The 16,009-nt window shown below is 44.5% G+C and overlaps 1 protein-coding gene across 1 annotated transcript in view; it reads left to right on the top strand.

Annotated features, from left to right (window-relative positions):
* The window catches only part of MAMLD1 (mastermind like domain containing 1), a 43,421-nt gene extending 28,625 nt beyond the window's left edge, over positions 1-14,796 (top strand). The window contains exons 2-4 of the mRNA XM_065410910.1: positions 11,462-11,608; positions 13,375-13,456; positions 13,737-14,796. Of these exons, the coding sequence (XP_065266982.1) occupies positions 11,462-11,608; positions 13,375-13,456; positions 13,737-14,755 (1,248 nt within the window). The 3' untranslated portion in view covers positions 14,756-14,796. The remainder of the gene's footprint in view (positions 1-11,461; positions 11,609-13,374; positions 13,457-13,736) is intronic.
* Positions 14,797-16,009: the final 1,213 nt, after the last annotated feature.

The raw sequence follows: 16,009 nt of genomic DNA on the forward strand, positions 1-16,009 counted from the left end.
GCAGTGCCAGTATGATTAAGTCAATAAAGCTGCAAGCTGAAAACAGACAGGGTAGTTACAGTATATGACTTTAACCTTGTTAATGCATGTTTACGTCCTTCTGCCCACTGCATCGCCGTACGTTGCATAAAGAAGATCTGATCAATCTTTAACCCATTAAATAATTCATAAAGTGAGAGCAGACATCAGCTCCTTGCAAAGCAGATCAGTAACAATGGGGTCAGCAATAACTTTGGTTCCCTGGACCATATCCAGCATGTTTAAACTATGGTGATGTCACCAGGCAAGCGTTTAACCTTAATCATTTGTATGCGAACAAAGGGAAGTTAACTGTTGACGTGCGATGTCCTTTTGTGAAAGAAGCGCTTGTAATGGCTCTGCAATGTCCATGCCTCAAATGGAAGATGGAAATCTCACCAGCCTTCCCAAGACCCTTGAGTTTTTCTGTGTCACTTTATATATTTAAAAAACCCAAAGAGGAAAATTTTCAAAGACACCTATGTGTCTTAGGCACTCAAGTCCAATTTTCATTCGTGGATGAAGCCGCACTGCCATAAGACCTGAGACTTTGGGAGTTGAGCAGGAAGGGGCATAGACAAACAGAAGCTTGAGGTTTCAGGCCAAATGCCTCAAGTTAGGCAGGTTTGCTCCGCCATAAGGATCTTCAAAGGCTGGTTTGCTCAGTGTCCGGTCCATGGCACATTGTTTTCTGTAGCCATGCTGGCCTTGTGGTTAAGTAACTGGACTAGGACTTGGGAGTTCCCAACTGTGGCACAGATTCCTTGTGTGACCTTGGACAAATCACTTAATCTCTCCATTCTTCAGTGTCCCCAAATAGGGGATAATTGTCTTCCAACTCATAATGGCCCCCTAGTGGCCTTTATGCCAGCTGCAGATCACTGGAGTGCAGCGTGTCCGGGCCACCCACCTAGCATGCCCACTGCCATGCCCTCTGTGTGCCAGCTACAAGAACTCAGGACTCCACCACAGGGGCAGTGTGAAGGGGGGCTTTGCGTAAGGAGAAGCTGTGTTTAGACTTTGAAAATTCTCCCCCAAACCATTTTTTCCTTTATTTTACAAGTTAGGTAAAGGAGTTAAGGGTCTGACACCCATTGAATTACAATGGCAACTGAGTGCCTAATTCCCTTAGGCATCATTGAAAAATTGCAGCCAGTGTGTAGTTAAACAAATGTTCAAACCTTGCCTCTGACATTATGCATGCATACAGTGGCATGAGCAGATCCCCCACTTGTGGATCCAGCAGGGTATTTGCATATGCAAATAAAGCAGTTAGACACATAACTGTGGTACTTGCACACATGAGCAATTGCAGGCCAAAGTTTCAAACCAAGCCTGCATAGTCTGCCTGTAAATACAGGTTATTGGTTACAGAAAGCCAGAAAGGTAAGGCATCCAAATAGTCTTTGTGAGCCACATTGCCATGCACATCAGAGCATACCTCAGAATCCAGTACACAAGTCCACAAGCCCGGTAGCTGAATTTCCCAGATACACACCGATACTCACTGCGAGTTTGAGATCAGAATCTGCACCCGTCAGTGTGCTGCTGATGCCAGTGTATGCTGTTGGGAACTAGGAATTAAGACCCCCAAGAGCTAGTGCTGATTCCCCTGTTATTTAATTACTCTCTTTTGCTTTATGATTTGTACTGATCAGGACTCTTACATTAATTTGCCCTGTGTGGTTTTGCAATCTAGAGCTGTGGTCTCTGTTCAGGAGAAGGTGCCCCAGAACTGATGGCAAATCAGAGCTGATTTGAGAAAAAAATCCATGTTAATTTCCTATTAATTTTTAGCTTGGAATTTTCTGTTATGCATCTGAAAATCCTTCCTTCCCAGTCTCTTTATTTCCATAAACTAACCCATATTCACCCAGTGATGCTTTATTAGCACCGCACCCACCATAGGAATATTATGCATCTGGTAATTTTTGTGCATTGACTGCGGGGGGGGGGGGGGGGGGGAGTTGTGCATTTGTGTGTGTGTGGGGGGGGTTCTACTTGATGGAATATGGAGGTGCTCCAAGCATATGTTAATGCTGAATGGGGGGGTCCCAATTCCTGACCCATAGCTAATATCCTACAAGTCACATGAAGCTACCAAGGATTCCTGAGCTATAGCTTGAAAGGCTTCAGTTATCTACAAATAAACACCATTAATTGCTTTTAGAGTGTGTCATATAGTGTTTAAATAATGAGATCCTTGTTCATGTATTTGTACATCAGCCTGTTTGGAGGTGGGGGAAAAGTCTGAAGTGGTGAAATTATTTAAAATTAGTGGGGATATTTACAGGAAGGCATAAAGAACTGTCAGTACTAGAAAGCGGCATTTTATGTTCTTGTCCCAGATGACCTTGCTCCAAGGACAAATCAGAGCTTGATGAAATGAAGCTGCAGATGGCTAGTGATCTCAACTCTGTAATAATGAAATGACACAAGAAAAAAATGAGCCCTCTCCAGTTTGTAAATACAATCTGAATGGAAGGGGGAAAGGAATTTTGAAGGGGAAATTGAGTTGACTTAGTTACAGCATTTCAGCTCTGGGTGTCTTAATAAATATTTCTCTTGATTTTTTTTTTTTAATTAGTGGCACCATGTACATTAATAGTCAAGGGTGCCTTAATATACTTTTTTCTATTTTTAGATGTTAGCACCTTGACTATGACTTTGCATTGCAGGTCACAGCCTATTTATTATCAGTTGTTTCAGCCCAACATTTATTGGTGTGGGTTTGTTTTGTTTTTTTTAAGTTGAGGAGCATTTGGAACCTGATTGGACTGATCTGGGAGTTTTAGGTACTCTGGCTTGGCAGGAAGGAATGAAAGCGGGTAAGAGATTTAACAGTGAAAAAGTGATTGCTGCTCATGTGCATAATCTATATTATATAGTTAAACAAAAGTAACTTCTTCTTTTAACCCAGTGGTTCTCAACAGGGGTCCGGGGCCCCTTGGGTGGCCACGAGCAGGTTTCAGGGGGTCTACGAAGCAGGGCCAACATTAGACTCACTGGGGCCCAGGGCAGAAAGCCACCTGGGGCTGAAGCCTGAGTAATGTAGCTTCCTGGGGGCCCCTGTAGCTTCCGTGGGGCCCCGGGCAATTGCCCTGCTTGCTACCTCCTAATGCTGGCCCTGGATTTTATATGCAGAAAAACAGTTTTTGTGACACAGATGGGGCGTGGAGTTTTTATAGCATGTGGGGGGGGGGCTCAGAAAGAAAAAGAACCCCTGTTTTAACCCACTCCATCTTGATTTGGTCCAAGTATATTAAAAACGGCAGAGATCTCCAGAATTAGGCGGGTGAAGGCCTAATTGCCCGCTTAACACTGAATTTCCTGACTTTTGCCATGTTTGAGCCAAACCTTGCATGGTTATTTCATTTGATCCTTCCCTCCCACCCCCCAACTATTTAATATCTATATTCCACATCTAGATGGCGCTTTCTTCTGTGGCTGCTCCTGTTGTGCATTCAGCTACACTGACTCCTGTGAACCTCATTAACACCTCCGTTAGAGAGAGCGCCTTGACAGAACACACAGATTACTTGACTCAAACTGTACTTTATAGACGCGAGCCATTGCAGTGTGTCATTGGGGCAAGCACAACCTTGTAGAGGCGGTCAGAAAGGGACTACTAGCCAAAATTGGGTGAGATAAATACAGTGTGAGATTATCTCACTGAAATTGATAGGCGAGCTGCCCTCAGTGGGAACGACAGTGCATTGTCGAGGGTTGGAGAATCATGACAGCTGAAACAAGCCAAATATAAATATTTGATTCTTTGCAGAGAATTCCGTTTTGGACTTTGCCTGTACGGAATATAGACGTGCAGGAAGTGTATGTGTGTAACTAAGGCAGATGAATTTATTAGAAAGGGTAGTGACCAAAAGACCCTGCTCAAAATGAGTAAGACTCTTAGAATTCTGGCCTTGAATGGAGCAGCCAGTGTGGAACAATGTACGTGTGCTGGGGATGCCCTGTGATCGGGACCACGGCAGAACCTTTCCTACCATTCTGATTTCCTGGGTGCTTCCAGAGTGCATCTCCGATCCTGCTGCTGCCCTTCACTTGGGGAGGTGGAGTGCAGAAGGTCCTCTTCCAAGGTTGCTATTAATGATGCTCTGGCAATCTGCCAGTAGGAGATGCCTGTACCAAGGGTGTGATTTGCAATCTACTCCAGCCCCTCCTGGAAGGCAGGGAGTCATTTTTGATGGTACCGTGGCCACTCCTACTCTAAGGGTACGTCTGCACTACCCGCCGTATCGGCGGGTAGCAATCGATTTATCCGGGATCGATATATCGCGTCTCGTTAAGACGCGATATATCGATCCCCGAACACGCTCACCGTCGACTCCGGAACTCCACCAGAGCGAGCAGCGGTAGCGCAGTCGCCGGGGAGCCGCGGCCATCGATCCCGCACCGTCTGGACCCCAGGTAATTCGATCCAAGATACTTCGACTTCAGCTACGCTATTTGCGTAGCTGAAGTTGCGTATCTTGGATCGATTCCCCCCCCCCCCCAGTATAGACCAGCCCTAAGGCTTGCTTAGACTGCAGTGCATTCAGTGCCCTAGGGTATATGCATCCCCATGTTACACTGAGTGTCCCACTGGTCTAATAAGTGGAACGCTGATTGTACTCCTGAACCAGTCTCACGTGCTCCTTCCTGCTACCAATATGATGTTCATTAAAACCTCGTATTAGCATGATCTCAGATAGGCCTGATAAAGCGTGCATTTTCCTCTGTATGAAGTAAAACAACCAATGCAATAACTCGCAGTATTTTTTAGATACCTTTTTTCCTTTGTTCTGCTGAATAAAACCAGCTGGGGGGAAAACATGTGGCAAAATCCTTGCATAAAAGTTTTCACTAATTTGATTAATTGTTTTTGGAAGGGGGAGTTGGGCTGAATTTCCATCCTGTTAAAAGCCTGGATGCATTTAGAAACAGACTTATGGATATTTCTCTTTTGAGCAGCGTGCAACATAAGAGCAGCTATAAGGAGATGAGCGCATTTTTTCTTTTACGTGGCCAAAACAGTCCCAGGTGTAGTTGCCAGCCAGGTTTAGTGATCTTGTCATTGCTTCCATCAGAGAAGGAGGGTTAACTTTGTGTGATGCTAAGCATGCCTGTGCCATGAGAACAGAAGAAAGACCTTAAAAGAACTTTTTTTCCCTGTTTTTTTTAAAAAACCGTATACCCATGGATCACTTACAGTCTTCAAACAAAGCTTGTTCCTGACTGACAGCCCCTGAGATAAGCCTGGAAACTTGAGTCTGATAGTATTTCACATGGTTGTATATCAAGTAAACGGGTGGAAGATGAAAAAAGAAAAGCCCCACTGAGTTACACAGTTTGTTTTATCAATGCTTGTATATTGTGTTAAAACAAACAAACTGGAAAGGAGGCGGGGAGGGGAGCTTCAGAAGATGTCTGAACTAAAAGGGTCAGTTTTATCTTGAAGTGCATCTTAGAAGTGGAGGTAGAATCGGGGTGGAGAAGAAGAGGGGGAAGGAAAGGAAGAAATCTTTCCCCAAAGAGCAAATGTAAAGTAATATTAAAGACAATAAATAGGGTCTATAACAGGGGTTCTCAAACTGGGGGTTGGGACCCCTCAGGGGGTCGTGAGGTTATGACACGGGGGGTCGCGAGCTGTCAGCCTCCACCCCAAACCCCGCTTTGCATCCAGCATTTATAATGGTGTTAAATATATAAAAAAGTGTTTTTAATTTATAAGGGAGGTCGCACTCAGAGGTTTGCTATTTGAAAGGGGTCACCAGTACAAAAGTTTGAGAACCACTGGCCTATAATCTGTGCATGCTGATTTAATGTAAATAGTCATGACCTGTTATAACATCAGTTTTAAGTCATGTAACATGAAAATTCTGCCAGTGCATGGGAGGCTTTGGGGGCGGGGGGCAGGAGGTTGTTTGTACTTAGGTAGCCATATCTCAACCCAAGTATTTTCACCTTTTAATATCCATTTAGATTAAAACTTAGGGAAGCATTGATAGCAGCTGCTTAGTAAAGGCTTGCACCAGGATTTTCCTTTTTTAAACATATGCATGTCTCCACCCTCCTCCTATTATGCAGCCTCTCAAGAATACCAGGCAGAGGGAACACCATATGTGGATTCTTTATGGATCCTGCAATTGAGCCGAACAGGCAACTCTCATTGCAGTGTAGTTTGATGCATGGAACAATGGGATCTTTGTGCTAGGAGCTGTACAGACACAGAACAACAAGACAGTCACTGCCTCAGAGAGCTTACAAGACAGACAGATAGATGTGGCCTTGTGCTCCCACATCTATCTGTCTGAGGCCAACACACATCTACATGTTCCCTGGACAGAAGAAAACTCTTACTTGTGGAGGTCCGACTAGATGATCTTGATAGTCCCTTCTGATCTTAAAGTCTATGAGTCTGTGAGGTCACCCCTCCAAACGCTGTCCAAAAATGAGTGAATGAAACTTCGCGACACCCTGCAAGGTAGGAAAGCCTCATTCTTCCCATTTTACAGACATGTGAACTGGGCACGTGGGTATGTCTACAGTGCAGTTAAAAACCCACTGCTGGCCCGTGCCAGCTGACTCCGGCTCGCAGGGCTCTGGCTCAGGGGCTGTTTAATTGCGGTGTAGACGTTCAGGCTTCGGCTGGAGCCCGGGCTCTAGGACCCAGCAGTTAAACAGCCCCTTAGCCCAAGACCCAGGAGCCCAAGTCAGCTGGCATGGGCCAGCCGTGGGTGTCTAATTGCAGTGTAGACAGACCTGTAGAGGTTGTCTGATTAGCCCAGGCTTTGCAGTGAGTTAGTAGCAGAGCCAGAAATAGAACTGTTGAGTTTTGTTGCAGTATCTCTTCTGTCCTAGTTTGCTAGAATATAGCTTGTTTGTAACTACGTCAGGGTTAATTGTCTTGGCTCAAAAAGCTTGTTAAACATTGGCACTAACATTTTTGTGTCTTTTCCTCCCCCTCCCCCCATATTAATAGCGAAGAAGTCTGATCTTTGCTGCCTGTTTATCTTTGCATTTTGTCTTTATTCTTTGGTACAGTGGTTGCGCTTAAACATTTACTTCTGTTTTGAGAGCTGTAATTACTGGATTCAGCTGTGAGCCCCATTTAAAGAAAAGGGACTATTTCTCAAACTGGCAGTGTCTTTCAAAAAGGAAGATACTTTTAAAGCCCAGTCACTGTATGCATTTTTAATCAGATGCACTTCAGTTCTTCCACTGCTTGTTACTTTCGTTTGAGATGCACAGTTTTCACTAGCAAATACTCATGTTCTTTGCAAAGCTGAGTCTATTTCTCACAATAACCCTGCTTTGACCTGGTTATCTGTTAACCACAAAGAATTCCGTTCTGATTAGTCCATCTGGTAACTGTTCAAATTCACATGACTTGGCTTTATTGTGAGGGTCTGTAATATAATGCTCAGTGGTCTCCACTGGCAGCTTATGTCTTGTAAAGTAAATGTGCCTTTCCGAGAGCCACTCTTCTGCAGGTCACTGTCTTCTTGATGTTTTCAATGACTTTTTGTCCAGCAGTTTGCAGTCCCCTTTATGCCCTCATTGAAATATATTGTAAATCTTCAATAGCTCTGATCTTAACTTAGTGCATTTTAAAATTGAAGTTGCTTTATGCTCTATTCCTTAGAGTGCCACCTTAAGAGCAGATGGGAAAATATAGGAATGATGAATGAGACTGGTGCTTTCCAACATTTTTTTTAAAAAAAACAGTGACTACTTTAGATTAAGGTTAATGGGATTCTTGCCTGCCCATCCAGGGTGACTAAACCCCTCAAGATGACATTGGGGAAGTCCTGTTTTTAGACTTCTGTTTGTTAGGTGAGAATCTGGAAAGTCTTCATTAAGTGAACATGTGTGTGATTACTGGATGAACAGTAGAGAGCTGGAGTTTCTGAAATGTGGTCACATTGTTAACACAACTAATTTGCCTGTGCACTTACTGCAATCGGAAGCCAGGTTATTAGAAGTGCGTACGTGCATGGCTGGTAAACGTGGGCCCAGATCTAGCCAAGCACTTAAGCACGTGCTTAACTTTCAGCACGCACATAGTCTCAAGTGGGACTATTCATGGCCTTTGAGTTAAGCACATGCGTAAATGCTTTGCTGGATCAGAGCCATAACTGCTGTGACTGCACACTCAGCCACAGGAATCACCCGTGCTGTTTGTGCATACGAACAGTTCTAACAGTCACTGCATACGCTATTTATGCTTGTGAATGGCCAGTGATGCGTCTGACCCATCATTGGTGTACACAAAGACCAGGCTTTTCTCCCACAGGTGTAATGGTTGTACCTGAGCACGGATACTAAGCATACACATTCCTGAAAACTGACTCTAACTCTTGCTGCCTAACTCCCAACACAAGCACCCGATGCTGGGTCCCTATCCACCGACTCACAGCACCAATCCCATCTCCAATGGAAACGGCCAAATTGGAAAGCCCACTAAGTACTGTAGAGCTCTGAAACTGCCATGTGACAGTTTGCCTAGCAACAGAACCACGCGCTTTCAACATTTCCAGGCTCCTTACAACGTGCTGTTTGGTTAAAGATTCTGTTGATTTGATGTTTTAATTTGAGTTTTGGAGTGAGAGAGAGAGAGAAGCTGTGATGTATTATGAAAAACACAAGCGGAATTCAATGACTGCACACCAGGCATTCATATCTTTGGATGTAGCCCACAAGTAACTAAACGCACCCCTAGATGTGTGAACACCCAGGGCTGTGGTCTCTGGCTTTGAAATTCAAGTCCTACCCAAGATGCTATCTTCCTGAAATTTAAAACGGGATAGCCCAAAGCATGGGCCGGTTCAGACAGTGGCTTGTTTGGCTTGGCCTTAGCATGGGAAGTGATTTTTCTTGGGATGTGATGAAAAGGAAAAATGTTTAAAGTTCATTAACCTTTGGTACAGATAGCAGCATCCTTTAGACCACATGCAAGAGCTATTCTTAGTCATGACACTTACATGGTTATTTTCTACTGTAAGGGAATGCAGTAGTTCCCACTAGTGGTGAAAATAAGATTTTTTTTTATTTTATTTTTTGTTGCTCATCCTAAACATGAACTATAAAATGAAAGACTTTGAACTCCTTCCTTGTCCCCCCCCCTTTTTGCCTAATTTTCCCCCAAGCAAAAGTAAGTGTGTGTATGTGTGTATGTGTGTATATGTATATTTTCCTTTAGTGGCTAATTAAATGTTATGCAACACTTCTCCCAAATGTAGCAACCTATTCTGGGTATTTGCAAATGAACTTGGCTGATTGTCCTTCTTCCAGCAAAATCCCATATCGTTAGGCCATTCTGCTGCAGCCCAAGAGCTGCAATTAGTAATGTGATTTCCCCTTCTTTACCATTAATAATATGGAAAAACCAACATTATTTTCCTAATTAGGTTTCGGAGAAATTAGAATGAGGTGGACACGATTAGTTTAAAAAAAAAAAAAAAGACAACGACTTTAATGTTATGACTTGTTAATGCAGTAGCCCTGAGCGAAACAGAATGATTGTCCTTGCACTAAACTCGTTTGCTTCAGTAAGCACAGACCCTCTGCACGCAACAAGACAAGTTGGGAGGAAATTGGCGAGATGGCAGGGATTTTAGTGAGATGAACATTTCAGTGTCTTTCATGTGTAGAGTACACAAACTGAATCCCTGCTCTTTCAAATATTACCCTAGAGGCAATCCATATTATTCAAAGTTTAACTATGGCTGCAGAATAATATTTGACATGAAAGCAGAACACTAGCTTTACATGAACTTTTGTATTTACATCAGGAGTAAATCATATTTACTTCTCTTCCCCTCCTTCTCCTTCCGTGGGAGGGAGGAGAGAAAAGGAATAGTGTCCAGCAGGATTGTCAGCAAAGCAGCGGTAATAATGTCTGGTCTTGTGAGACTGCCCATGAATAGGAATGATAATGAGTCCAGTGATGAGTTGCAGGTTTGTGTCTTTTGGTGAATTATCTCACAGGCATTTACATTTCATCAATTTTGGTTTTGCATAATAGACCTAAGTGCTGCAACAAAAGGAGGCACCATAAAAGTGAGTAATTTCAGTGACCTTCTTGGTAATCGCTCCTATTTTAAAAAAAGTATACATCTCCGAATGACCGGGGCAATCCCTTATAGTGAAACCATCGCGAAAGGCGTTCCTGCTCTGACAGCCTGGCTTTTGACAAACACCCTCCAACGTCTCCTTCTGGTCACTCCGAACCATTGCTCGTATCCTGTTTGCTCCATTTTAGCATGATTCTCATTGTCAGATGTCAAAAGGCAACAACCATTTTCTTCTTGCTTATCTTCTGATAACATTGATTCTCAGACAAAGGATGTGGGCTTCCATTCTGAAAACAAAGGAAACATGGCCTGGTTAAGAATGCTGGATATAATGTACATAATTCTCTCTGCCAGTAATAACAAAGCATCATAAATAATGTAAAAGCTGGATGTTAAAGTGGGGACTATACTGGTAGCTACTGTGCCTGGGTAGAGAGTTTGCTGGAGCATTTCCCTGCTCTTCCTCTTCTTCACTGAAGACGTGGCTTTTTCACTTATTTTTCTTCCCCTAAAACCATGCTACCTCTGTAAGATGTTTTGGCTTAAATGTTTCTGACTTTCTCTTCTTTTCAGGTTCTGTTCCCAGAATCTTTGGGGTGCTGTTGTGATGGGCTTTAGAATTTTCCCCTCTGTTCATTTTGGGTCAGATTTTCAGGTGGCGTAAATTGACGCCGATCCGTTATTGACCACAATGGAGCAATGCCAGTTCCCACCAGCTGGGGATCTGGCTCATTGATTCCAGTGGAGTAACACTGATTGACACCAGTTGGGAATCTGGCTCTTCTCTCTTCTGCATATTCAGGTTCTTGCCTTGTTTCCAGATCATCCTAACCAGGAGCTTTACCCTCTGATGCTGGTCTCCCTCACTCCCAGCTCTCTGCATGACCTTGGCTCTCCTTTTCCTAAGTTTTCCGCAGCGTGCTTCTCCTTTCTATCCAATATCTAGCTCCTGCTTTACTCCAAATCTTCTTCCTTTGTCTGTTAGCGTCACATTAGGGAATTAGTGGAGAATATAGGGCTTGATTCACATCCCTTCTGCCAGTTATACACCCATGTGACTCCATTTATCCCAGTGAATCAGTCCCCTAGCCGTGGGCCAGGAACAAAGAACTTTGGATTAACCTTTGATCCTTCAGTTTCTTCCTGTGTTGATACTCTGAAGTCAGAGCAGTCCACTGCTACTCATTACAACAGCCACAATGTGCACCATTCAATGTTGCAGTCTTTGTAAAAATCCAGAAGACGCAGTTCAGGATGGAACAGTAACTGGGCTGGAGGGGGGCACCAGTGGATGGGACAGTGGCTTCTGTTGTGATCTCCCTGGTGAGATTGATTTTTTCCCCCCCCTTTTTTATCTTTCTTGGCAGGATCAAAATCCTGGAATTGTTACCAGACTTCAGGAGCCAGGCACCATCCCAAGCGGAGGCTCGGTGCCTACGCCAGCTACGGTGAACGGATATACGATGAGGAACCATTTGCTGAAGCAGCAAATCATGAGACGGCAGCTACTGCAGGTTCGGCTTGCTGTGCCTACGTGGCTCCTGGAATGTATAAGTGGCCAGGGTTAAAGTGAGAAGTGCTGCGTAAGAAATGGCTGGTGCAGAGTATTGCTGGAGTGTGGGAAATCACCAGGCTGGGTCTGACCTTCGGTCCATAAGAGACCAGCCTTCTGTCTCTGAGAAAGGCCAGCACCAGTTGCAGCGGGGGGATGGTGTGTGTGTGTGTGTGTGTGTGTGTGTGTGTGTACGTACACACATGCCCACACACACCCAACACATAAAAAAACACATTCCACTCACTCCTTGTGAAAGAGGAACATGGCCACCTCCATGCTGCTGTTTCCATCCCCTGCAGTCCAGGGTCTGTGCTAGGAGAGAGGGCAGATGCTGAGGGGTCTGACTCAAGGAGTGAGTGAGGCAGGGTTGGGGGGGATGCTCTTCATGGGGATTCCTCCCAGTAGATGGTCCAGCCCCAGGTTGTAGTCCCCTTTGCACTGAGCTTGCCACTCCTCCCAGGAGCCAGGGAGGCCCTGGCAGCAGAGGCTGCGTTGGAGCCTTGCTGTCAGGGAGCCGGGGTGGGAGGGGCTACCAGGGATCAGAGGCGGTGAGGAGGCACAGAACCTCTGCGTGGATGGCTTTGCCTTCCCATGGATCCTGAGGAAACTGCCAGGTTTGGGGCGATCAGACCCCTCCCCCCCAAGAGGCCAGTGCAATGGGAGCTCCATGAGGGAACCTTGCTGAGATTTCCTCCCCAGGCCTGTGGTAGCTGGAGTTACTGGCCATCTGCCTCCTCCTCTCCCTGCTTTTGCCTCCTTCTCACTACCAAAATGGCCCCCCTCCTGACCTGCCCCACGCCTGTCTGTATTGGAGTAGTGGGGCACTCATTCCAATCCACAGTGTGCTCTCTGCACTGTATGGGCTGTCACAGAGCAGACAGCATGGCACCATTTGGAAGGACGTGGCCAGAGCTCCCAGTAGCATAGGCAGGCTGTGCTGGAGAAGGTTCCTCTGAAACGGAAGGAAAAGTGCATGGCACACAAGTCAGCTCACTTTAGGCAGAGCCAACCATATCCTGGTTAGGCGGGAGCTTCCCATGGGTTCTCCCTGTGGGTCCACAGTAGATTTTGGTTTAAAACGGATCTGGCCTATACACATGAGAGTGCAGGTAGAACCATCTTCCCAACACACTCGCAGCCACCAGCACTCTCCTCCGTCAGTCTGCCCCCTGAAGGCTCGGCCTGCCCCATTTCTGTGCATTCACATGCTGCGAGCACCTTTCATTTCCACCCCCAAGAATCTGGGGCTTCAAAGGATGTGCCCAGACAGTTGGCCCAGGGGATTCTGGGGAGACCCAAAGACTTCTGCAGCACATAGAGCCTGATCCACTGAGGACAATGGAAAGTGACTCCAGTGGGCTTTGAATCAGGCCCCGGTTGAGCAGAAACAAGGAGAGCTGGGGGTAGAACCCCCCGTCCCCAGGTGGGTGAACAAAGTGGTCCCAATGTCATTCCAGCTCCCTTATAGAGGTGGACCTGCTTACACAATTTTTGCCTAAGGCAGCCCCTGCTTGGACTGTGCTATATAGAAGACACCTTTGCAAGAAGGGGCATGTGAACAATTAAGTTCCTGACTGAAATGAACTGTCTGGGCTGCACGTCTGAAGAGCTTGTGTGTGTAGCTGGGTAGGTTGTTAGTGCCCAACTGGCCACGCTTCAGATGTCTGCTGTTATTTTTGTTCCTTGAGAGGCTGCAACGTGACAACTCTTTGTCTTGTTTTCCAGGAGAAGCAGAAACAAAACATGCTGGGAGTAGCGTCTGAGCAGAGGAGTTCATTTGCGCCCCAGCAGATGAATCAGTTTCAGGGTAAGGAGTGAAAGTGTGTGCTACTAAAAGCTTTGACGAGCCGGGTGCTCATTAAATGCAGGGCTCTTAATGATACTTTGCACTGAAAGAAAACCATTCTACATTTTGTCACATAAGATGGGATTCTCCTATTTTCTTATCTCTCAAGTAGTAACTCTGTGACAAGGAATGCTGTTTAATGAAAGAGGGGAATTAAAGCAAAGCATCCTATTAAAAATCTGCCATGTTTCAGGGATAAATGCACCCTTAATGTTTAACATATACCTCTTTTTATATACAGCAGTACCACAACCTATTCCTACCGACTGCGGTCAGTCCATGCCAGCTCCTCCACTGAATCACCGCATGATGCCATCCAACCCGGGAATACTTCAGAACCCCTTGGGCTCCGGACTTACTCCAACCCCTGTTAACCAGAACAGTGGGACAATGGTTATGATTCCGCATAATCCTGGCAAACAGCAAGGGATTTTCCCACCTAATTCCGATTTTAACATCCCTCTGCGACCAAACCAAACCTCTCTGGGCATGCACTCAGGATGCCAAACGGTTCACAGCCATGCTACTGTCCGGCCAGGAATGACATTGTCTAGCTTTAACTCCAGTTCCTTAACAAATCACTCAGCAACTCAGCAACACTTAAGACAGCCTAGTATGCCAAGAATTTCTACTGTCTACCCCAGCGCATCTGCTCAGATGTGGACACCGACTGGGGTTTCAAGAATGCCAAATCAAAGCCAAATGGATACCAGCATGCAGCAATTCTCCAGTAACCCTCTCGTCTCCAAACAGAATGTGAGACCAAATATACCAGGTCAGCAGTTTTCCCACCAGGCTGTAGCGCCGCCTAATCAGATTGCGCCTGGAGTCCAGGTCAGACAGATGCAAAAACTAAACCTGGGACAGTCCGGCCAGAGCCTGAGCACGCTGAATAATCAGAACTTGAGACACAATTTAACCAGAGGACCATTGCCAGCTATGAATGTTATGAAATCCATGCCGCAAGGCATGTCCAGTTTTAACCAGCTCAATCCTGCTCAAGGACTCTGCCCGCCAAGTTATCCCTCCGCAGGCCAGCTGTCAGGAACATTCAACAGAATGAGTACTGCTTCCGAGTTGCCGCAGTACGACTTTGTGCCACAACAGAGCAATTCGATCTTGCCTGGAAACTGCAGCGAGACTGACTTCATTGACTCCCTTATGAAGAACAGTAGCAACAATGATGAAGACTGGTTGAACAATTTGACAATGATAGACGACATTTTGGGACAGCACGCTCAAAGCTCCGGACATGTTTAGCTCATAGGGAAGCAGACTGACTTGTAAATAACTTAAGTATGACTTTTAAAAGTAAAAACAAACCAACAAAAATTGCCTCCTCTTTCAATACCGAATGAATGGACGCGGCCAATTCTTTGCCTGCATCAAAGTTTAATATTGGCAGTTTTTCAGATGACTGTATATATTTGAATATTTTATAAATTATGTTTTCCTAAACATTAAATATAGAAGTATTTATACTTCTTTGCTGGACTGTTTGTAAATAAATCTACAGCATACATTTTTTGTTTTATTATAGGAAATTCATTATACCTTGTTATAAATATGCAAATAATATTGTTAGTTTCAGTAATACTGTGTATTACAGCATAAAATACTTATGTTTTTGACATAACTTAACACATGAGCTAGGGGTGTCCGTGCAAACTGGCTAAACAGGAAGCAAATGTAGTAATTTATCCCCCTTGTCAAGAAAGAAGATTGAGGAGTTGCATTTTTTTAAAACTGTCAACCTATTCAGAGCACCCATCCTGCAAACTGATCCTCGTGAGTGGATCCCATCAGGGCTTCATGCAGGTGGAGGGATCCACCCACAGATATTCGATTGCAGCAAAGTTTTCAGTTGGGATACACTCTCCCATATGTTGATGAGAGCATTGAATGCATTAACTGTCTAGTACTGAGTATATACTCATAATAGTACAATTGTTAACACAGATTACGTGACTACAGATTGCAACCAACTGAGGAATTATGGTGTGAAATGAGGACACCTGAAGAGCAAACATCAGCCAAACATTGTAAAGCCCCTGTATGGAGGTATCATCCATCATCATGACACAATAGTTCTGGTTTGCACACCTCTGCCATGTATATTTGTAGTGTACAGGTGATTTGTTCCTGGTTTCAAGGCTTTTCATAATTTTCTGTTTTTAATGTGAGACTTTTTTTTTTCCACAGGGGAAAAGTCTATCAACATTAATAGTTAATTTTTGATGTTTTTTGTCAGCTACTATTGTCATATGTATATTTAAGTCTGTTTAAAAGATCCACTGTACTGTAAACTTCTTAAAATGTTCATAATTTGTGTAATCATATTTTAATAGTCACGTCATACTTTGCAATACATTTGTAATATAACGTCCGCTTCAAGCACAGAATGTTTTTTCTTCATACCATAATAAACTGCCAGGGGAAAATTGCATATATTTTATGTTTTCATTTCATAGAAGCAACATTTTGTATCCGCAAACATTTGATTTGAATTATTTC

The sequence above is a fragment of the Emys orbicularis genome, chromosome 9 (genome assembly GCF_028017835.1).
Source record: "Emys orbicularis isolate rEmyOrb1 chromosome 9, rEmyOrb1.hap1, whole genome shotgun sequence".
In the NCBI taxonomy this organism is placed as follows: domain Eukaryota; kingdom Metazoa; phylum Chordata; order Testudines; family Emydidae; genus Emys; species Emys orbicularis.